Raw genomic sequence first — 24841 nt, forward strand, 5'->3', positions numbered from 1 at the left:
GTTTTCTGTTTTTGTTTTTGTCCTATCTAAAATTTAAAAAGTAGCAAAGCGAATTTCCTTTGCACCCTAACACGAATCCCTATCATATTTATGAGGACGTACAGTATCCTAAGATATGTGCATTTTAAATGTTCCAAACTGTGGTGGAATTGGGGGATTCTGAGAATTCTAGGTAGTAAAAGAGCAAAAAAATTGTGACATGGGACTGGCCCTCTTCTATAGCAGGAACATTTAAATCAAGAAATTGAGAGGTAAAATTCAAAAATTTGTGAGGGCTTCATTGAATACAGCAGAAAATGACCCAACTAGAAATGAGGTATGTCATGTGACCCTCCAGCCTGGTTAGGGCATTCCCCGTGGAGCTGAGGAATTTGATTTGTTTTATAGCAAACAGATGTTTGGTGTTAGAGTGAAGGTACACAATTTTTCAGAGTATCTATGAATCTCTGATTAATAGTTTGATGCAAAAAAGAAAAAAAAAGGAACTAAATCCAAAACCTTAATAATGTATTTTGCTTTCCTGTATTGACTCCTATATATAGTGCTACTACTTAGATTGTGTAGCTTTCTCTACTAATTACAGTAAGGAGCTTTTTAAAAATTTTTGTTTGTTTGTTTTTCTGAATCAAACCTGTTAAGGTTATGTGAAGTCTGTCTTAGTTCCCCAGGTTAAAAAAAAAAAAAAAAAAGAAGCTGTGTATCTCAGCAAATTCTGGTGGAGGCTTAAGACTGAAAAGCATGAGGTTTGTTTAAATAACAGGACAACCTCAACATTGGGCCAACAGTGTCCTCTATTCTTTTTCCCTTACACAGTAACAATCAGATAGAAATGGTTTTACTGGCTGGTCCATCCAAAATCTGATGCCAATGTAATAGGAGTCTTCTGTCCCAGCATTTAAATCCCAATAAACTATCCGCTCACTAAAATACTCCCATAACTCTGACTCTGTGTGTATGAAAACAATACTCATGTATCTTACAACAAAGTCGTTTATAAATGGAAAGTTCCAGGGCGCCTGATTGGCTTACTCGGTTAAGCGTGGGACTCTTGATCAGGGCTCAGGTCATGATCTCATGGTTTGTGGGATCGAGCCCAGCGCTGGGCTTGTGCTGAAAGCACACAGCCTGCTTGGGATTCTCTCTCTGTCCCTCCCCGACTCGGGCTCGCGCTCTCAAAATAAATAAGCTTAAAAAAATGTTAATTAAAAAAAAAAAAAAAAGAAAAGAAAAAAGGTAAGATCCAAGCCTAAACAGGCCTGTGAGAAAGCTTACCTTCCACGTGGCAGCATTGCGTCGAAAATAAGCAAACATTCGTGTGAACCAGTTATAGATTTCATTTAGTGTTAGCTGCTTTTCTGGAGATTCGAGAATGGCCTGTGAAGCAAAAGTGACAAAAGAAGATAATTTATGACCAAATCAGCAGAATCGTCATTATACAGTTTCTTGAAAATATAAAATGACCATGATTCAGAGCTAAAGCCCAAGAAAGGTTTCACAAAATGATCTAAGATTAATGGTTGTATTTAACAGTTCAATAGCAAAATTCAAAATGGAATTATCTAATTGTTTTGAGTTTTTATTTCTGTTTCCGTACAGAAATATTAATTTATTAGTCATTCATAAAGCAGAATCAAAGAGAAATGCAAAACATTTCACTAGCTGATTAAAGCTCAGTAATTATTTAGAGCTCAGATTAATTCTAGGGATCAGAGATTACTGTAGCTTGTGATAATTGACTTGCCATCTTTAAACAGGCTCATTTTCACTGTTGTGTGAAATGAATTTCCTAATAATCACATCGTATTGTAATACTTAATCAAAAGCAATTATGTTATATATTGCAGTTTTAAAAAACCTTATAGAAAAGGTTTTAGCATGCCTGCATACTAAACGGTTTTAAATCTACTTCATCAATATATCCATGCACATGTATACCTTTTGCTAGAATTTCACATACTGTGTTATTTACTTACCTGCCTAATTAAAGATGCGTATGTAAATGGTGGTCTAACTTCTGCGTTCTTATAAAACTCTTGGTTCTGCGCGATATCTGCTAAATAAGAATCATTGTCCTATTAATTATCACTTTTTAAAGAGAGGCTGGTCTACAAGAACTGCATGTTACAATTCTACAGGAGGCACAGATGGAGTATCTACCTGAAGAAATGGGCACGTTGTATTTGTCTGAGTACCGCCTGCGGATGGGTCCCACCGTATGCATGCTGGTGGTGGTGATGACGGAGGGGCCTTGGGTGACAGGAGTGATGGGGGCGGTTGGGGTCGTTGGAGTATGAGGTAAGCTCTGTGGAGAAGCCTCTGATGCAGACTTGGAGAGTGTGACGCTTGATACCAGATTCAGCTGTGAGGACAAGAATAATCCTTAGAAGACCTTCGCAAAAAACGGTGAGCAAGAAGGCATCTGAAATCCAGCAGGAGTAACACAGGAAATGCCTGGCTACTTTTCCTTCTCTAAACAGATACTTATAATCAACAGGAATAGGAGGCGAGTTCACTGAGTAGTTGAAAATACCTCTGGCCATGTCCAAAGGATATGGACCCATGGAAACACAGGTGTTTTCCAAAGACAGTTACAGATGAGTGTTTGCAGAAAGGGGTTATCTAGCCCAGTGAGTCTGACAAGTTCGGGGTCAAAACATTTCTTCAGTCATCAAGAACTGTCTTTGTAGTACTTGTGCTTTTGAACCCTCCTGAGTAGCATGCTGTGCTTGGCAGACCGCACACAGGGAGATGGAGTTCTGGTAGCACCCGCTGAACCCCAACGTTGCAGAAGCCACCTCTTGGGATACACTGGGCTAGACCTGAGCTCTCCAAACAGCACTTTTTGCAAAGGGCTGCAGCCAGTGTGGAACTGTTTTTGCTTCATTTTTATTAAAACTAAACTTAAAATATTTATTTATTTTGAGAGAGACGGAGAGTGAGCAGGGGAGGGGCAGAGAGAGAGGGAGACAGAGAATCCCAAGCAGGCTCTGCGCTGTCAGAGCAGAGCCCGATGTGGGGCTCGAGCTCACAAACCGTGAGATGGTGACCGAAGCCAAAAAAACCAAGAGTCAGACTTGGAATAGACAGAGCCACCCAAGGTGCCCCTAAACTTTTATTTAGATAGCCACACGCAGCCAGTGGCTACCACACTGGCTGGTACAGTGATAGGCTACTTCATAATGTAACTTCAGGGAGGGAGCCATCACAAAGATGTCTGGCCTATGACTCATATTAACAAGAATGGCACTGATCCAGTAAACCATCATTTAGTTACATCAGTTGGCAGAGACTAATCTTTGAAAGCTTTATGGGTAATCTTCACTAAACTCTAATAAATGTACGACTGGAATCTGTTAATTTAAAAGAAAAATGACATACAAAAAGATCGGAAACTAAAAATTTTTCTTTAGATTTCAAATCCTCAGTAATATGATCGAATCTATAGCATCAGGTCAGGAAAGGGGTTTATTTATTTGAAGGAGTATACAGGAAAATGAAGGAGTACTTCTTCCTTCCATTTAGACTTTACCTTGAAGTGCTTCTATTAATAACACTGAAGAAAAGGGCTTGTCCCCCTTGCCCACAATTTGTTCTCCCAGAAATGTAAGTCTGGCTATGATAAAGAACTTGGTTATTTTCAACATATTACCATTTACACATAATTGCTATCTCAGATACTTCTAGCCAGCCCCCAATCCAAGAAACCCACGCAAAGTAGGCTTATTTGGTAATGTTTTCTCAAACCACATTTCGAATCATTTAACAACATAAGTATTTCACCATTGCAGATGGACAAGGCATTATTTGTACAAGGTATTAAACATGAGATTCCTCCGGATTCATAAAGAGCCTATGAAAAGTTCGAATTTGTTGAGAAGACTCAACCTACCATCCTCTGGTAATGAAAAAAAGCCATGAGAACGCCTCCCATATGTTTAGGGTGGTTCCATAAAAAAGCACAACGATATAAAGATGAGTGATGTGAAGAAAAGAAGGATCAAATGTCGTTAGGTAAATATTAATTGAAAAATGTACACATGGTACTGTGAAAGGAATACTGGGTTGCAAGCCTGTACTTGTGCTTGGCTTTGTAACTCCCCTCTTGAAATGCTGACTCTGCTAACGCCAGACCCTTCTCCCAACCCCCATGCCTGAGGAGAGAGAGCAAGCTATGGAGAGGACACTGCCCTTAACCCCCACCCCCCCCCACCCCGGCAAGCTGGGTCAATGCTGGGAGCTGCTTTTTTATGAGCGCTGGAAACCTGACTTGGTGACACGCATTTGCAGACTAAGTGCTTACAGTTCGGAGGAGCAGCCATGGGATGGAGTGGAGTTGAGAAGCCAAGGGGGAAGGTTGGGGCTGACCTCCTCTTTGCCTTGGGCCTTAATCACTGACCAAGTACAGCAACAGTGTGTATAAGCATCAGCCCAAGCAACGGGTCAAGGAAATTAGTGCCTCAAAGGCTACTGCTCATAAATATACAGCTTTTAAAATTCAGATGCTGCTGGATGTAAGAATAGCCAAACACCCTGGAAAGTCATGGATACCATTTGTAGAAACCACTGTTGTAAATCACCTGCCGCTGCGTGATTTCACTGAGGTCTCATACCATCACCAATAAGTGAGATGTTATTAGTCAACATTTTGCAGGTGAGCAAACTGAGGCTGTTGATCGATGAAATAACTTGCCTCTATCCTGAACCTGAACCGAAAGTCAGACACACGCTTGTGATGCCAGGCCCAGTTAATGGGAAAAATAAACACTAGCCTGTTTCATTTTTCTGTATGCTTATTTTTGGAAAAGATTCAGTGAATAGCTTTAATCCCCGCCTATAAATGACATTCAATAAATATCACTGAGCCAACAGAAGGCATCTGGAAGAGAAATGACAAAAACAGGGATAGAACATTTAACTGCTGCCCCTGAAGAGCTTACCATCAAATACAGACGCTATTCAAGGGAAAGTGTGCGTAACAACCGTAAAGCGATTCTGAGAGTAATTGTACTTCTTGGCTTTCCTTTTCCATTTAAGAACGTACCCCTCAACACCGTCACTTTCTTAAACATGCAATGAAAATTAGAAACCCCACGGCCTCGAGAACTGTGCCTACTCCTGTCCCGTTTGGTGAGGAAGGGCACCAAGTCCACTCCACTCCAAAAACTCAAAACTCACGTAAACATTCAGCAAGTACAAATCCATCCTCTGGTGCTCATGTAGATCAGACAAGTCACATGGTACTGTGTCCTAAAATGTGAAAAGAATCGGACATCTGTGGCTTTTACCACAGGTCTTAACACCTGGCCTGCTTGTAGCCAAAAAGCAACAGTGCAAAGTAAAATCCCTCCAGGGTGAGCACAACCCACAAAGACCTAGGCAGTAGCGTTTTCTGGAGGCTGTTGAGCACAGGTAGCAAATGGAAATAAACACAAGCCAGAAGAGAGCAGAGAGGGGGCTTACCAGGCTTGACAAATGACACCGTGATTCACACCCACTGCTGGGCTGTCTCTAATAAGCCACAGAGGAAGCAGCCAATCTCAGCTAATTACCAGATAAAAATGTATTGTAAGGGTTCTAATTAGGAGACGCGGATGGAAGTGATCTAATGATTAAATGCTGTATTCGAGTGACCCCACCACCAATGTGAGGTGGTGCAAGATGTCACTGGAATATTTTGTAGAAACAGTAATTTTACTTCGAGGAGGGGAGGCAGTAATATTTGTAATGATGGCTGTGAGGTAAACTAATTAAAAGACAGTTCCTCCAGGAAGAGGGTGGCTGAGAGCAGCTGTGGCCATTCCACAACCAAGTGCCAAGTCTCAATAGAGGAACGGCAGTCAAGTGGAAAATTTCTGCCCGACCTCTGCCCTTGCTATTAATTTGCAGGAAAACTAATGACACATATACATATTCCCACAAAATTGTTCTAATTGCTAATTTGCCAAAGGAGCCCAGATTCCAAATTAAACATGACTGTAGTCTGTGAGGGAAGGAAGAACAAAAAGCTGTAAACTCCAAACAGGGGGTGCTTCGCCTTGTGAAATCATTTGAAGGCTGAACCAACAAGTTAATGAAATGTCAACCTTGTCAACTGCTATAGAAGTTTGTTAACTTTTAAACTTCTGTTTGATGATCACATGCTTGTCTTGAGGAGAAACCATCTTCGGGGAGGAAGGTCACGAGGGAGAGACAAGATGGAAGGGGGGGGAAGGATTCAAAACAGGCTCTGTGTTCAAACCAAACCTGCTCTTTTAATTAAGGTCTCTGAAAACAGTGGACACACACACACACACACACACACACACAGAAAGAAAAAGAAAAATTAATTACCATCTTAGAAGAGCAAATCGGGAACGGTGTGGGTTTTGCTATAATCTTGAAATATTCATCTTAATTGTAAACTATTAAATCTTAATATAATCATCAATTAGAAATGAAAGCATATGCGCTTCGTGTTTCTGATCATAGTTAAGGTTTTAAAAGATTATTTTTTATTTATTTATTTTTTCTGGGGCATGGAGCAGGAAGGGATCCAACTGGGAGGCAGGGAGGGTTTCTTTTCCTATTTTTCTTATTGTGTCCATTTTCTATTTCAAAAGAAGTTGCTATGTTTAGAAAAGTTAGTAACTCATATTTTCTACATGGCAAGTTTCCGTCATGTGATGACTTCGGCAAAGATAATCGCTTTGAGGGTCTGGCCAGAAGTTAAATTCTTACGTCACTTAAAGTAGCTGGAGGGTTTTCTGTTTTAAATGCACGTGGGCTCTCGACCACCGGCTTTTCCCCCAGCTCACTTCCACAAGGACTATGCTGGGAAACCTACCCATCCCAACTACTGGGAGTCTGTCAGCTGCCTGCTACTCTACTGAGCCCTTTTCTCAAAGATTAATCTCGAGTTTTTAAACAGTAACCTCCTCTCTTCTTCTAAAGATGATGAGTCACTCACATTTTTAAAAAATAAACAAACCACTGATGTAAACCCGGGACAGAAACAGACTTGTTGTAAGTATTCCCATAAGAACTCATTTTTATTTTTGTTTGTGCTCTTGCCTCACATGAAAACAGATTCTGAGAACAAAAGGCAGACCTGAAACCCAAACACCAGGGGACCTAGCTGCTTAGTAGAGACTTTGAGGCTCACAGAACTCGTTTTTCTGCTCTTGTTTTACTGTCCTGAGCGGCTCGGGCTCGAGGCCTGCTTTAAACTGCACAGTGTTTCTAGACGCGAAAGGCTGGCGTTCGGGCGGGCCCGCCTTCCTGAGGCCTAAGGGGTGTCCGTGGGGCGGCTAGGACAGGGCACGGGAAGCTTTGGTTTGGTGTCCCAGCTACTGCACTGGGCCAGGCACTGGCAGAGGGCAGTGAATGAGAAAGTGATGGTACAGAGGTGGGGACGGGCAGGGAGGGCTTCATGAAACACGGTATATAAAAATAGCTTGTGTGTGTTGTGCTAGAGGATCTTTTATGGCTGCCTAATATTGTTTCTCTAGCCCTAAAGCAAGGCTACAAGCAGCCCAAAGGATCAGCCATTTCTTCAGGACTTAAAAGACCCCTTTTTCAGATGTGTATATATATATATATATATATATATATATATATATATATATATATGTGTGTGTGTGTGTGTGTGTGTGTGTGTGTGTGTGTGTGTGTGTGGCGGGGGCGGGGGGAGGGGACACTTTGTTTTTACAGCAGCTAAAAACTATTTCATAACAGTCCTAATTGCTATGGTTGGAGGAAAAGAGAATGCATAAAAAGGAAAATGTAATACTGCATTTTGCTTCAAATATCCAAGTTCTTGTGTTTTATAACATTTTCATAAAGAAGGATCTACTACCTACGCTATAATTACTTGCCCACCAAATCTGAAGGAATGTGGTTTTTCCAGCATCAGGAGTTGTTTTCTGGTGTGCAGGAATACCCTGAAGTAATGTGTCCCTCTTGTGTCCTCAGTATTATAAAATACAATTTACAGGATTCTCCTGACAGATTATGAGAGGGAAGTCTTAAAAAAAAAAATCCTTTAACAACTTAATAAAGTCCTAACACAGATAATGCTTCTTTTGTTGTTATTGTTTTGTCCTCTGAGTTACGCTTCCCTCTAAGGAAATAAACAGCTCAGCAAATTCTCCATGGAGCAAGCATGGAGACACGAACCCCCAAGCAATCCACTCTGGTGTTTACTTTGAGAATGTTACTGAGTCTGGAACAAAAGAATAGCCATCAGTCTCATCAGGATAGTTTACTACTGTCGGGTTTTTTGCTTCTCTTCACACGGAAAGGAGAAGAATCTTTTAAAACTCATGTCAAGAAAGGCTTTTCCCGCCGTGCCTACCCAACTGCTAGAATATACGGCCGCTCTGGGAAACTTTTACATATCCTTTTCCACGCCGGGCCCAGCCTTAATAAAATCAAAAGCTGACAAATAAAATAAATTAAAAAATGGAAAGCCTAGTTTATCTGATGTTGGCTGGCCCTTTGCTTCCTCCACACTGATCCTGTGACATGCCTTCCTCTCCCAGTCGCCTTCCTCACAGACACACACGCCCCTACTCCGAACCCAAGGAAAGAATCGCTGATCGGACTCCTTTCCGTTGCTTCCTTTTGAAGACTCTCTCAATCCCCGATGTAGGTGAGCCGTTGTAACGACACGGGCACAATTCATGCAGTGGGTGTGTGTGGTTGTTAGCTTGTCCCACAAGACTCCAAACACCTCAGTGGCAGGGAGGGGGCTCTATGCTTTTAGCAGCTTACTTCATAAATACTTGTTGATAAAATAGCTGGACTTTAAGTGCAGGAATTCCCTTTCCAAACATAACAGGCCGTGGGAGTCCTGGGTATAAATTACTAAAGGAGAGCTCTTTTCTGGTCTAAAGGATTTTATGGCAAAGCAGGAAGAGGTGCCACTGAAGGTGTCCGAGGAAAAGGAAAGCTGGGCACTCCTCCTCCAGCTCACCTATGCACGTCCCAGTGTGGGATGAGCTTAGAGCCAGGTCTAAACACTCGAGACTGTCCAGAGGTGAGCATATCCTCCAACTACCCACAGGGGAAGACGGGTTCCGCAACAGGGTCCGGGGAACGTGTCTGAGCGGAGCTAAGAACAATCCAAGAAGGTTGTGGCAGTTTCTCTGATGCAGTGCAACAGCGACCGGTTGGATGACTGGATACAACAAATGACATGTACCACCCAAATGGCATTCAGTGAAAAGCAACGTTTACAGCAAAGCATTCTATCACTTAGTGACTAAGAATTTTAAAATAAACATGCAGTTCCTTTTAAACAGAAACGGAAAAAAGAAAAAAAAAAAAAAAACTTCATCAACTTACTGGCAAGGCTGTAACATGAAAGTCCCCATCTATGGTTAGATCTGAATCCTGACGACTGCTTATTTCAAATCAAAGATTCTAGAAGGATACATGGTGCATTCTATTATTTAAGGTGGAATAAATTAATTGCAGGGAAAAGGAATATTTTGCACCTGAGAATCGATCATCAGATAGCTCCGTATCCCTCCAGTTGAAAGAACCAAGGGTTTGCGAAACGCCTGTGCCTCCCCCGCCCCTTTTTGGCAAGGAAGTGAGAAATCTATGCAGAACACTACACGTCTACCTTTTATAATTAATTTCCCAATGCCTCACCTATACGTATTTTAATAATTCCTGATTTATAAGATGGTATCTGTAATAAAATTTTCTATTTTCCAATAAATGAAAAGAAGGCAGGTTCACTCCAGCAACAGAGTGTCACGCAATATCTGCTTGTCAGGCACCAATTTTTACTTCTTACATGTAAGTTAAAGGATAAGGAATTTATAATGCTGCCTGTGAAGGGAACCACTTTTCATACACAAATGTGATCTTTTTTTTTTCAAAGGGTAATACAACAGTACATTTACATAAACTAATCCAAACAATCTATGTATTTGACAATGGCAAACCTCACACAGACGGCCTATTGTTGGTTTACATCTTGGAGTTCTTTATATTGGCTTGTAGCGCTGCTCTAGCTGTCAAAGGTTTGACTTGGACACTAAATAAATGGTTATAGAAGTGCTGTGCAGCGATATTGGACTTCTTTGCAAAAGAAAACCTGCTGTGTATGAATTCAAAAGCTATTAATTTTTCAGTCAAAAATATTCGTGCCTATTTCTTTTAATAAAGAAATACTGTGCTGAACTACTAAGAGATAATGTTGACTAGTGGTAGAGAATTTTCAATAGAACAGTTAAAAATAAATTTAGTAGGAGGTCCCCTTCAAAGTTACAATTTTCTAGAATGTAAAACATTTTTTTTTTTTTAATACTAATCAAGACAAACCTTCCTCCCCAGTGCATTTCCCCCACGACTGCTTTTCCCTGTTTACTGGCTGCTTCACACTGGTCTTCATGGAGATTCCCAAGGGTCCTTTTGTGGCCTATGCAGGCTTACCTGGATGGATGGCCCTCTCTGCCAACACCCTGCCCCAGCACTCACGGAGCGCCCCATGGGGTTTCACAAATCCTTCTCTACTTTCATCCCTCCTCCTCCCAAAGAGCCCCATGATACAAAATGAGTACCTCCCAGAGTCCTGAGGCCAAACAGTATTCTATCATTGCTTTGAATCCATGGAGGAAGTAAGAGATAATCCCATTCTCTCCCCTATTACTAGCTTTAAAGACCCATACCCCTCATCCTGGGGAAAAAGCCATTCCAAACAGAAGCCACCTGAAGACTTTATGAGAGTTCCGAAGGCTATCGATTCCCTTAGCAGTTGGCTGTGCCCACTGGAAAACCCCACGAAGTCATTTCCAGGTCTTACCAACTTCCTAAACTGGGCTCCTATGATTACAAGAAGGGGTTGATGAAGTCAACACAAATGGCACAACTGACTACTCATCCCATTATACCCAATGGCCTAGGGCTTTTTGTTTCCCTTTCTTTTTGGTAGCCTACACATTCAGTCCTACGGCCATTTAGTGCAAAACACACGGAAACTAAGGGCTCTCTCCTAGTAAAAATGGATGCACAAAGTGTTTAATGATTTTATGTCCTATATCTCAGTAATGTGTTCTGTTTCAGACATTAATTTTGTCTGCCAACTGCATCTTGGCAGGCTACCATATTTGCTGGGTTAATAGTCTGACTCCGTTTTATTTCTATCATCATAAATCATACATATATGGGTGTATGTTTGCTTTATTTATAGAAAAAAAAACAGTCAAAACAGATAAACCAATACTTTGCCATTACGCTGCATCATTGCATATTGATTAAAATTGCTGGTACTAACTATAGATTGTCAACGCTCAATTAATTTTCACACAGTGACTCCAAGCAAAATCAAATAAAGGCAGTGTACCTTTAAATTTTACAAATCTTAAAAATCAAGAAGCAAAGCACTCTCTCCATTTTGAATAATCAGTAGAAGCTACTAAGGGGATTTTTAGAAATATAAGTATATGAGAAATACAACTGTTAAAGAGATCAATTTATAGCAAGGAATGAGGCCCAAGACAGGATTTGGGGTTTAGAAACCATCCTTCTGCTTAGATATTAACTGTCTGTGCTCGGATGGCACTCTTCAAGGTTAAGGAAAAGGAAACAAGGCAAGAAGTAGGAGATTCCTAAAAGTTAAACGTAATTTCAACATACCATGTTGGAACTCCTAACTGCAAAAGAGTAATATTCACTTCTAACTCTCTAATAACCATTAGATGCCCTCCACAATTTTAGCTTCCAGCTATTCCAACAGTGTGCTTCCTATTTCTTATGTCTTTCCTCTGTGACCGTTAGACTGCACTGGCTCTCACTCCCTTTCTCATACCCGCAGTCTCTTGGCTAATGCAGGCTGAAATGCCCTTTTCTTCTGACTCCATGGTCTGGCTGTCTTCTTTCTGGGTTCACACCATTTAGAAAGACCTTTCCCCCTCCCGGCGACCTATCATATTTTCGTACCCTGGTACAGCATCAATCATCTGTCCCGAAGAGCTAGTTGTTGGGCCTCGTGGCCAAAGACCGATTCTGAATCATCCTCTACGTTGTGAAATGCCCTGCACACCACCCCCTTTATAGAAGGTAACCGGAAACACTCCACTGACTTATGTCCTTCAATACTAACAGCTGCCAGAGTAGCTTTTCCTGCCTCCTATGCTTAGGGGTGAGGAAGCAGCAAAGAAATAGTGTGAAGTTTCCCCTGGTGTAGCTCGGTACTTACGGGCTGAGGGGCGGCTTTGGGTTCTGTTGACTTCACGTGCAGATGGGTCATCATGGCTTGCAGGCGCTCTTTGTCTTTTGCAAGCTAGTAGGAAGAAAGTGCTCTGTTATTTCTTTGAATACAGATGCATTACTATTTTAACATCCAAAATGATACATATTCCAAATTAAACTATAGCACCATTGCACATGACAAAATCTTTCTCATTGCTTAATCGTTTTGAAATCTACACAACCATTGCCAAACTCGAAGTAACTGGAGGTGTCAGTGTGAGATTTCTCAACACAAGATGCATTAGCTTTTAACTGGGAAGTTCTAGACCTGCTGGCACCAAGGAGTCCCATGTAACACAGACAGCTAAAAGACAAAAACGTGAATCATGCCTATTAACCAATCTTATTCATGAGGAAGCCAAAGGAAAATGAGCTAGGTAGCTAAAACTCATAAATTCATCTTTTGTGGTTGTGGAAAAGCTCCCAGACACATGGGGACATTTATGCAAAATTAACTTCACCTTTCTTAACAGGCAGGCATGGATTAGCACAGTGCTGCGAAGCAGTGTTAGCCGGGCAAGCACAGGGCTACAGGAGATGACAAGTTCTTATGGTCAAGGGCATGGAGAACAAGCTTCGTCATTAATTTCCTCAGTATGTGAGCACCTACTATGTGTTAGTCCCATCTGAGCAAAAATTTCAGTCTTCTCATTGTACAGATAATTACCTTCTGACAGCACCCAGGTTTTTCATCAAATGTACATTGGAGGCACTCAAATACTATTCACTGGATGCTACTTTCTTTATACGTGCCTCCAACCATTTTAACATGGTGATAGTTTTGATAATTTAAGACACCTGGGCAAAGGGGACATAGAATAATTGATTCTAGATAGTTTTGCCACCAGCATTTTTGCCACCAGAATTCTGGCCACACACCTGATCGTCCAGAAGACAATTTTACCATAAAGGATAAAATCGTGGCCAATAAGAGAGGGATGGTGAAGAAGGGCATAAGGGAACACACATAAAATGAGTAACAAAATGAAAGCGATTCTCCTGTGAACTAAAAAAAAATATTTGGACGCATTCAGAAGATACAGTGGAGATGGTGGCAATAACAGCACAAATAACGGATTTTCTTTTGTGGATTCTACCTCGGCATTTCACCTAACTTCAAACTCTTTTCTTCGCAGTATCACGGTTTTTTGTTGCTTTGATTCACCCTCGTTAAAATTTCTTCCTTCATTAGAAGAGGCAAGGGTTTCCAAATACTAGAATATATGTTTGTAACTGAGCTCCGTGCTATGTTGTGAAAGCCTTCTACGCTGTTCTCTGTGCTCAGCCTACTGTCACATGTCCAGTGACAGATGTTCCAAAGTTCTATGGGAAACGGGGGCTGAAAACTCTGTGCCATGGTACACCCCAGCATGAGGGTTAAGATTTACATTTGTACATTATATAAATGTAAAAATGGAAACACTTTGTCAGTGGAGAAATGAAACCAAAGTGTCAAACCAAACTGTCAACCAGTTACTTTTTTTTTTTTTTTTTTAATCTCTTATGGCAAAATTGCTTTAGGACAATTAGTTCTGTGGTAAAAATTGCTGCAACAAAGAGGTCTACGGCAAAGATGCTCTGGGCAAAAATACCAGACATGATAATAATTACCTCTGTAAAGTAAGTGGGAAGTATAGTTCCAAAAGATAAAGGTATAGTTAAGAGAAGGGCTGTGGAATTTTGGGGAAATGTAGACGTAACGAATGAGTGAGTGACAGAGAGAGAGAGAGAGAGAGAGAGGGGGGGGGGTGAGAAAACAAGCACGAGAGAAGGGTGTAGAGAGAGTCTTACTTAGAACAGCACTTTTATAGACCACTTATCCAAAATAATGCCTTTGAACTAGGGAGGGACTCATTTCTTCTATGTCACATAATTAACCTTAAATCTCTGAAATACCAATTTTGGGGAGTTCCTGGCTGGATCACTTGGTAGAGCATGTGACTCTTAATCTTGGAGTTGTAAGTTTGAGCCCCATGGTGGGTACAGAGATTATTTAAAGATAAACTCTTGAAAAAGAAAAAAAAGAAACCCCAATTTTTGGTAAGCTGAATTATTCCAAAATTCAAGTCAAATAAGACATTTTGTAAATAAAGGTGTTTTCTAAGAGAAAGGGGTGTTTCAGCATTTGGGCAAAGGCAGAGAGAGGGAAGGGAAAAGGTACAAAAGCAAGAGAAAAAGCTTTCGGCGTATCTTAACTGGATGACTCAGTCTCAAGCCATATCACATTCGATTTTTTTTTTCCTTTTTATTCCCTTGTGGTGCAGGGAGGAATAAATTAAGAAGAAGGAAAAAGCCTTACAGTGTTAGCATTTATCTTTCCACAAACAGGAAATGAAAATGATACCATATTAGGAGCCACTTTATGTTATTCACCCTCTGTTCTTTAGTAAGTTATTGAACAGCCAAACTCAAAGATGCTCTGAACACATAATGCTAAAGGAATTTAGTTTTCCAAAGTGGCTCAGTTAGGACAATTAAATGTTAGCAATGGCATTTTTCTACAGTTATTTGTGTGTTTTTTTAAAATGTATTCTAAGTTTTTAGATGTTAGAACCAAAATATTCTTAGATTTTTAAAAAATGTTTTGTCTCAAAAGTTACCATGGGGCAAGAAGGAATGAAGGCATATATATATATTATTCGTTTTAAAAACAAGTAGTCTGCCATACTGAACATTAAGAATGAAAGGGTGAGAGGTGATATTTACTTAAGAGTCTGATGAATATTAACTGTGACTTAATTTGGAGGTAAGCATTGTCGATGTAGCAATTACCAAGACCAAGTAGAAGGAAATCCAAATTCCCAGCATCAAAAGGAATCCACACGTCTGTATTCCATCCAAATGTCTACCGTGCTGACCTTCTACTGCTCAAATGCAGTAACGCCATGTCACAAACACATACCTAGAGTTTATACACACAGCCACATCCATAACCCTGGAGGTCACTGCCATGGGAGACATTTTCTCACTTTTCCATGAGAGTATCACTTAGAATTCATTGTCCATTGTCCATTACCCAGGTTCCTTATTTTGCCTTAAACTCAAGTCTACCATCCTAGCTCTGCTTTATTATAAAAGGTGGTTACAAGGTTACAGAAAAAAGGGCAAAAATCCAAGTTTCTGTTTTTCTCGGATTATTAGTACCAACTAGCATATGATACATTCTTGGATGGGTTTTGGCTTTTTACTGTATCAGTTGCAGCTCTAACTCTAACACAAATCCTTTTTAACAATTAAAGAAAAAAAAAACCCTGCCAAATTCACTTTTCATTCTTTAAGGCAAAAAAGCTAATCATTCACACCTATCGAAACCACATCCTCTCTCTACAGGGGCTGTCTTGCATTTTTAATACACCGGCCCTTCAAAAAGCCTTCAGATTCTTTATTACTTTTTATGCCATCATTCCACGAGCTCAGCATCCCCATCAATTTTCACGGCATCCTTTCATTATTATAATATGACAATACAAACATTTAATATTGCCAAGTATATATTCCAGCATTCCCTCATAAACTGAATCCCGTGAAAAGCAAAGAGAAGGAGGATGACAAATTTACTCCAAAGGTCAACTAAAAATTTGGCTGGCAAATTAAAACAATTTTTTGATGTTGTACTATCAGAAGAGAATTACTCTCTAAGAGTTTTCCTGGTGGACACAGGAGGGGTATCTGGTTTAAGAGAAATGTCAATGCGCCACACATTGAGGGGACCTGCTTGTGCAATGCTTATTCGCAGGTTGCCCCCCAACTTTGTAGAGAGACAGCACGGTGAAAATGGATGAAGGATGTGGGTACTATAATCAGACTAGGCTGGATTCAAATTCTGGCTCTGCAACTCTGAGCACATTATGTAACCTTTTTTAAAGTATTTAGTTTCTTCTTCTAAATATGGAATAATAATCTCTGAACTCTGAAGGGTTGTTTTGAGGATTAGATAAGGGCTTGCACATAACAAGCTTAGCATAGAGCCTAGTGCTTCACGAATATTCGAAAATACCTAACTTTTCTTTAAAGCAAAGTTAAGTCATTCTAGCCTATTTAGACTTCCACTGGTTGAGCCCATGCTTGGAACCTGGGCCAGCGTAACTCGAGTTCTCCAGAGTCTGAAGCTGGCCTCAACGCAGGGAGAATTTTGAGGTTTTGAAGAATGGAACGAAAGTGTAGGAAAGATGAAGCCCATTGCTTCTGGATTGATTTCCTTGGTTCTCACTGTATCTTTCCCTCATCCTAAGCAAACGCTTTTTCTCCCCTTGGCTGATACAGGTCATCCCCTCTTCTATTAGCCACGGCCCCAAATTAGGTTTTAGACAGTCCTGGCTGTGAAAGACCGGAATGCGTGTACTGGTCCAGACACACTGATAACCGCCAAAGGCTAGGAGCACCATTCAACATCTTCAAAGATAAAAATAAGGAGATTAAACTCATTCTTTTAGCAGAGAAAAGGGAACACGATTTTAGGTTCATTTAACATAACCACTTTATATGTTGTCTGGAGGACTAATCATTTGAAACCCAATTTGGTGGTCCTCACTCGTGAGAAACAAAATCTGAAATAAATGAAGGATTCTGGATGTGTAAAAATGCCGGAACTACCAAAGGACAGATGAGAAGAAGGGACCAAGTCCCTCACTGGATTCCAAAGAAGCGAAGACTGTTATGGCTATTTCAAGTCCTCTCGTCCTACTCCTGCATTTTACAGTTGGGGAAACTTAGGCTCAAAGGGTGAACCTACCCAAGATCATGGAGCTGGGAAGGGGGCAGAAATAAGACTAGAATCCCAGTCATATGATGCCTAGTTGGACCTTCCCACCCTGGTGTGACTGTCAAAAGCACCTGGAATGCTAAATGAAAACACAGATCTCTGCCACTCTTCCCACCCCCTTGGCTGAACAATCACTGCAGAACCCCCAAGGGAGGGTGAGGCAAGGAGTTTCAGCAGGCACTCAACTAACTGATGAGCAGGGAAGTCGAGATTATTCCCATACAATGACGATCCCCAATTTAACTGACCGGAGTCTCAAGTAAACTTGCTAAGCCAAACACACCAAGCAAGGGGATGTGGGAGTAAGTTTTCATAAGGACCCCACATGTACGAGTTTGATGCAGGAGGTCTGGGAGAAAGGGCTCTCTTCCACGGTCTGGGTATGCCTTAACAGCAGCAGGTTAGTTTTATACACAATGACGATCCAAACAGAACTGAGCAAGACAGCGTGCATCCAGTCTTACGGGTCTTGAAAGTACGTATGATCAAAAGAAGACAAACGAGAAAACAAAAACAAAAACAAACGAAACAGCGATGTGGAAGGAGAAGAAATCAAATTCTTCTGCCTGAGTATTTACCAAATAGTTATTTTCGACCCACTTTATCAAACTGCGGTCATTCACATGCCTTCAAAACTCAGCACCAGTGAGAACTTGTAAATGATTTCTTTAACACAACTGCAGCTCTCAGGTGGTAGGCAACCTATGGTTCATTTCACCCCAATGGAAGAATTTCCCTACTTTTATTGTACTCTGTCACCATCTTAACATTCCTTACGTGTTATTATTAAAGACTCTCTTGACATTTAAAGCAGACGCACACTAATACTCAAGTCATAGTCTAGGAATTCTAATGCTCCCAGAGTTAAGCAGGATTTTAAATTATGAAAAATAAGTGTCTTGGTTTTCAAAGGGGGACGTGGAAGTGAGAAACCCAGAGACTCTCTCTTCTTTTTCTTGGCTCCAGTCACAAAGCAGGGACAATATGCTGCTACGATGCCATTAGGACTTCTTCCCCACAGGCTCTGAGCTTACTTAGGGAGAGTCATGAGGCTCTGTGAGGCCACTGCTGTGAAGAACTGTTCGGAGTATTGCCTTGAATGGTGTTAGAAAGGTCCAAAGGGGGGACACATTACAGATAATATATTTGCAAAAGTCCAGGAAGCCAGTGTGCTTACAAACAGCACCGCTAATGGTCAGTAATCACATGTAAAGTCTCTGCGGTAACTGATTTGTGTTAGGCTTAATGTCTCCCTCTGCTATTGAAACTCGCACACTTTTCTCCCTGCTGACGTTTTCTTGGAGCTTACAGTTGCTGGGGTAGATGATTTACAAAACTTCCAAGTGATCCCTGTGTCACTGAGTTTCAGCCTTGCCCAAATGCCATGGATTGCTGAGGAGGGAGCTTCAAGAGGCGGAGAACAGGCATGGTCTCACAAAGCCAAGTTTTAAAACCAGTGATCTGCAACGCCTGGGTGTAGGCACAGAACCTCAACGGGCCATGATGACCCTGCACGAAAAGTGCAAGGCAGCAGTGCCATAAAAGGAGGCACAGGCTACACAGGCTGGGCTAGAATCCCGGGCGTTGCCCATTATTTGCCATTGGCTTTGAACAAATTAATGAGATCTTCTAAACTCCAGTTTCCTCATCGGTAAGAGGCGAGAGCACAGGGAAATATTTCTTTGACCCTGAAGAGCCAATAATTGTTAAGGTAATTACTGATTTGGTAATACCTTTTCAAAGGACAAGAAACGGCAGAAGTAATGGGACAGGACTCATGCTCAATAGATGTACGATGTGTAGTGATTTCCAAATGTTCTAATTTTCCTTTAAAAAAAAAAACCCCAACTTTTAGCATTGAGGAAATGGGGTAGTATCCACTCACAGGGGGGTTGTGAGGATTTAATGAAATTAGGGGTATGAAGTCCCTAGGACAGTGCCTTGGCATATAGTGGGAACTCAAGAAATATCCTTTCAAATGGTTTCCCAGGTTCTTTGTAAATTAAAAGCAGAACACGAGGCATGGTACAGATCACTTCCAAAGCCAATGGATTCAAAGCAATCATTCCATTTTGCCAGGAACGTTCCCAGTTGTGAAACTGGAAATCCTAAGTCCCAGGCAAGCAAACCGTGATGGCTGGTCACTCTACTTCTGGAGGAACAGAGAGATGAATTTAAGAACGAACACAGATTCTTCCACTCTCCTCCCTGACGCTACAATCAAAGCGAATCCTTAAACGGCTCTCTTGGCCTGCGATGTACTTGCCGTTGTCCCTTCCTGCGTGCCCTCCACAATGCTCCTGTGCTTCCTCTTATAAACTCTGCCCGGCGTGGAGTCAGAGACATGCTACTCTTCCTGGCCTGCTCGGCTGCACTTCACAGGAAGGAAGAGGCTGTCTTGCTCCTCTGCATCCCGTGCGCAGAATACAATAGGTAGTTGATAACTGGTGACCGAATGGAATCAAATTATTAAGGAAGAAAGGTCCCACCCCTCCACCACCACCTGCTGCCAGGACCAGGCTGATCATCCCCACTGGTTTGGATGGCTTCTTTTCCCCGTGGGGGCTTTTGACATTCACTTTAAAGGGTCTACAGGCTGAGGGATTGGAGGAAGCCTGTCTTGAGACCTGTCCCCTGACACAGGCTGGGCTGCGGACAGGAGCAAACACTGCATTTCCAAGGCTCCTTTTCTCTTTCATTCAAAACCCACCTTCGTACACCAGAGAGGATGTGCTGACAAATGAGCAAAGGTCACATGATCATCACAATATGTGTGGCCAGAAAAGCAGATCTGCACCATGAACGCCTCAGCTTTCCAAGAAAGGGAAATCCGTCAGAAGACTTTTTCTTGTCCGTTACATCAGATACTTTCTCCCTTTCCCAAGATGGAATTCCTATCCAGCCACTAAGATAACCTTCTGTGCCATCTTGTTCACAGCTTAATGGTTGAGACGATTCCTATGCATCTCCTGCCTGAGTGAGCCCAGGTAGCCAGATGAATATTTAAATCCCTAAACCTGTCTGGTCAATGGCTGGTGCTCAACTATCAAGGAAGCCTCAGGTCCCTCTTTACAGTCCTGCCCGTGGCATATGGGTGGGCAATTCCTCACCTCAACATTACTTCCAGACCCTGTGTCTATGCTCCCGTGTTCTGTGTGCACATTCATGACCTATGTAAGACCATGCATATCGATTATGGGAACATCTTCCATCTGCAGTTCTAACCTATCCCCTTGTCTTCAGAGCATCAAGAAGAGTGTGTCAAAAGAAAGCATCTAACAGATAAAATCTTAAAAGACACGCCCTCGCCTCAAAAAGCCATGTCCTTCACCCACATGATTGATGTTAGGTGCCTATGTGTACCAATTCTCTACAATGTTGGGCTCCGAGGTATACACGGGGTTAATCACCATCTAGTCCACTGCTAAAATTCAAAAATTTCAACTGACTTTGTAATAATGAAATGTGGTGAGAAATATTCAGAAAGGCCTACAACGCCCACTAAGATGTCTTTTTGACCCCTCTCCCCTCTGAGACCAGTAACAGAGTGTAACATGCAAACTGAATTAACTAGACATTCTCGGTTGTCAAGCTCCACATAACGGGCCCACCGCCAGGAAAACACGTATTATATATTTTGGTAACTTCCCACAAAAATAAAAGCAATACAAATGTGTCTCACACACAATGCTGATGGGATGGGTCTAAGTCAGACTTCATTGCCCGTCACCTTGATTTCTGCCTGGTTGCCTTAACTCTCAACATTGGAATTGTAAAGGCTTTTCAGGTGATTCAAGTAGAGTGTTGTACAGACAGCACCAAGAAAGGAAACGTCTGTAGCCACGATCCCCTGAGACTAACGATAGTTACAAAAAAAATTTTTTTTTCATCTAATTCTTGAGGAGAGGTTGATTTCAGCTAACAAACTGGGCCTTTGGTTTTAGGTCAGAGCTACGGTTTCTGGGGTTTAGCTCCAGGGGGCTAAAAATGGACAGCACTCAAGTGGCTTTCATTAGCTTTGGTCGTGTCTGGGGCTGGCTGACGGTGCCCTCCAGAACTCTCCTGTGGCATCCTTGCACAGCGATGCTCTAGGGTAGACATGATGAACCTCCACTGATCTATGATGTAAGAACCAACGTGAGCTTACTGGGCTTGTTTTTCTAATGGAGGTACACGTGTGACTCCTCTTCCAGATGTAAACACCACAGTAATTCTCTCTAAGTACTGCTGTGCAAAGTCCTTGCAGGTCTGGGTAGTAGGGGCTGTAGAACTGCTCCTCCTACAGTATAGGGAACACCTGTGGGTAACTGTTCAAACCTCTATTACTCTTTCCTGAGGTGCTAAGTGGTACAAATGTTTTTCAAATTCAAGTTAATAAATGATAATTCTGTAATATACTTGGATACTTGGAGGTTCAGGTATTTCCTGGTCTGGAAAATGCCTTCTTTAAGGCAAATGCAAGTAGTCAAGGAGTTGGTCATGTACAGGGCACCCCCTCTAGATGGGGTGATTCGTTAGCGTGCTGTTGACAGAATAGGGGGACGATGCCAACAGGAAATAAGAGGGAAAGGCCGTTCGAGCAAAAGGACACCTCTTCAACATATTCTTGCTGCTGCAGGGACCTGGTTTCCCCAATACCTCAATCCCAGTGGACACGCAACTGTTCATTACGTCAATTAAAAAGTACATTTCAGACATGGGCACATGAAACAGCAAACGTGACAGCACAAACACAGACATGCTGGACACGAGAGTAATAGGAAGCCCACAATGAGTGTAGCTACTGAGTATAATTGTCTCCTTGTCCCCAACTGTCCCGCATTCCAGCTTTATCTCAGGGCGAGGGGTCTTTAACTGCTAAACCTGTTAACATTGTCTTGTATATTTCATCTGCTTGAATAATAACTAATCTATTCCGGTTCGTCCCCTCTCTAGCACTGAAACTCTCTTCTGAGCATGTTTCTGGTATTTTCAAGAATCCATCAGCATCAGCTAGCTCTACCCAAGGAGTGGACATTGCCACTGGCAAATTACTTATTTACAGTCTGTTTCTCCTCTAAAATGTAAAAACCAGGAGGGCAGCCTTACTTTGTTCAGTGTTGTTGTACCCTTTACTGGCTTCAGCAACGTTTCTGCCGTGTTTCTGCCATGTTCTGCCAACGTTTCTGCCATCCAGGCTCTGGATAATGTTTGCCAAATGAATTGGTAGATGAGCGGATAAATGAATGAATATCCATCAGCCTGCTTACCATGATTCCCAAGACTGACAAGTACTTGTTATATGAAGCTGCTGCTGGGCAAACTGGACCAGTGTGGTGACTAGAATGGTTTTATACACTAAGGCAAAGAAGGAACATGTAACAAGGGGTTAGCCGGCCTTTAGGTAGCTGAGACCCTAAGGGAACAAGTTGCAAATAATATGATGCAAATTTTTTTTTTTTTTTTTAATCCTCCTGAGCAGGGATTGTTTGGTATACTTCTGTGAGAATCAGCCGGACAGTAAATATTTTCAGCTCTGCAGGCCACAGGACTCTGTTGCACCTATACAAATGTTCTGCTGTGGTGCAAAAGCACCCAGAGATAACTCGTCAACAAACAAGTGTTCCAGTACAATCTTATGTATGGACACTGAAATCTGAATTTCACATAATTTATTCTTCTTTGGATCCCTCCCTCCCAGCTATTCAAAATGTAAAAACCTCTCTTAGCTCTGGGGATTTGGCTCATGATCTGTGGTTTGCCAACTCTGGCTCTTGACAAGCACCAGGCTATCACTCTAACAAATCCCTCAACCTGTGAAGAAACCAAACCCTTCAGAATGACCCCGTCTCTTCCTCCATTAGAGCAAACTCTGAAGCAAAAATATTACAAGGACTATTACAGGTATCTACCACATAGTAACTTCTGCCCACATGATCTTCTTTGGTTCCTACACAAGTTGAAAACCCTGCCTTTGATTGGATTTAGGGCTGAAGGATGAAGGGAAATCTATGAACAAATGAAATCCGCAAATAATCAAAGAATCCTCTTAAAAGGTCTATAACACCACCAGGCCACATCCACCAAAAAACAAGAAAGCTGCCAGGAGATAACCACTTGACTTACTGATGGTCTAACTCCTTTCCTTCTCTTGCCAGCTCTTGGGGAGAGTGAGGAATAATGAATAAAGTAGCTCATCAGTTTCGGAGTAATGAACAATGGCCCCACAGTCAAATCTGGACTCTGGAACAGTTACTGGGGCAAACCATGACACTCGGTGGAACACTTTATTCTAGCTGAACATTAAGAATTTAAGTTTATCCACTGAATAAATGCAGGAACTTGTATCACTTCGTAACCACCACTACGTAAAGATTTAGGTAGCAATAGCCATATGGTTTGTTCTGTTGAAACCAATTTTTAAAGGGCTTATCACACATCAGTAAGAAGTGAACTTTGGTGGGGAGATAAATAACACTATTGTTTTGCTTCTGAATAAGCGTGCTAAATTTAAAGATGTTTCCAAAGAGTTATGTAAAAATTTGGGGATTTTATGACGTGCCCTTAGCCTGTATGAATATCCCACTGTTCTAGTAAGTTCTTATCTTGTAGTGTGAATGGAAAAATATTAACTAGCTAAAGAAAATCACTTTTGAGACAATCTTACTTAAAAAATGTAATTTGTCATATAAGATGATAACTAATTTAAAAAAATCCTCTCTATCCTGAAAAGTCACAACAAAAAGTTTAAGTGTGTTTTGGCTGATTTTTCTCTGCAACTATTTGAAGCTGTAAATGACTTAACTCAGTAAAATTCCAAATGTAATTATCTTCTGTACTTAGCCTAGGGCTCTCCATATATCTCGGCATTGCTGTCTTGCATACAAAATAGGCTTTTCGATGGCTGGTAACAATATAATGTACAACATTGTTTTAATTTCCCCTAGTCGGCTAGCCTCTTGCCTACACTAAGCCAGCCAGAGGAAGAAGCCACAGTGGGTCATCAAGCACTCAAAAGCATTTTGGAACTCGGTTGCATAAATGGGGTTTGCAGGGTCAGGCTTTTGCAATTGTACATTTTAATAATCTCCATTTCTGACCCAATTTTTACTTTTAGAAACTAATTTTCTATTAATTATACCAAGAAGGGAATTATTGTTAAAATATGGTGGTCCGTCAACAAGTGACATCAAAAGTGGAACCCACATTTAAAAATACCCCCCATTCCTCACAACTGTGATCCCCAGGAAAATCTGCAGACGTTTATTTTCTATAGTCACAAAATACATTCAACATGGCCCAACAAACTGCCAAAAATAAGATTATATATATGTGTGTGTGTGTGATATGTATATATTATATGTATGAGATATATATATAATGTATAACAGTATACATACATTATATATATCTCAATACGTGCCTGTATGCATGTGTGTGCATATTTAAAATATTTAAATTGTGTGCACTGACAGGAGGAATAAATCCACATGCAGCTTCTACCTTAACCTCAGACAGCATGCTCACGTGCGTGCATGCGTGCGTACTGGCCCAGTCTTGCTGATGCTCCCATGTGCCTTCCATCCCCATCCATTGTCTCTCAGTCTCTCTCCCTGGCTCGGCTGCCTAGCTCCAGGTTAGGGATCATGGCAAGTTAGGGGGCTTACATTAACAACAGGCAACTGAAGTTTGTAACTTAGAGCGTTTCCCACTTGCAGGAGAAGACAAAAGGGAGGGGAAGCGAGAGAGAAATGGAAAGCTAACAGAGGTAGTGGGGAGTTCGCGGCATATACAGAGATGCACAGGACTTTGAAACGTCTGAGCAGCAGTTCCAAAGAAGGAACTGAAGGTGAACGT

General features: G+C 41.5%; 1 protein-coding gene across 13 annotated transcripts in view; it reads right to left on the reverse strand.

The window, feature by feature from the left end:
• FOXP1 (forkhead box P1) overlaps nt 1–24841 on the reverse strand; it is a 506962-nt gene that overhangs the window by 19521 nt on the left and 462600 nt on the right. For 11 of the 13 annotated variants that reach the window (XM_060633752.3, XM_060633758.3, XM_060633761.3 and 8 more), the window contains 4 exons: nt 12191–12274; nt 2158–2359; nt 1974–2053; nt 1273–1374 (listed from right to left, as the gene is read on the reverse strand). In XM_060633752.3, coding sequence (XP_060489735.1) covers nt 1273–1374; nt 1974–2053; nt 2158–2359; nt 12191–12274 — 468 coding nt within the window. The remainder of the gene's footprint in view (nt 1–1272; nt 1375–1973; nt 2054–2157; nt 2360–12190; nt 12275–24841) is intronic. The other 2 variants (XM_060633757.3, XM_060633750.3) reach the window with 1 other exon arrangement.

The sequence above is a fragment of the Panthera onca genome, chromosome A2 (assembly GCF_046562875.1).
Source record: "Panthera onca isolate mPanOnc1 chromosome A2, mPanOnc1 haplotype 2, whole genome shotgun sequence".
NCBI classification, from domain to species: Eukaryota; Metazoa; Chordata; class Mammalia; order Carnivora; family Felidae; genus Panthera; species Panthera onca.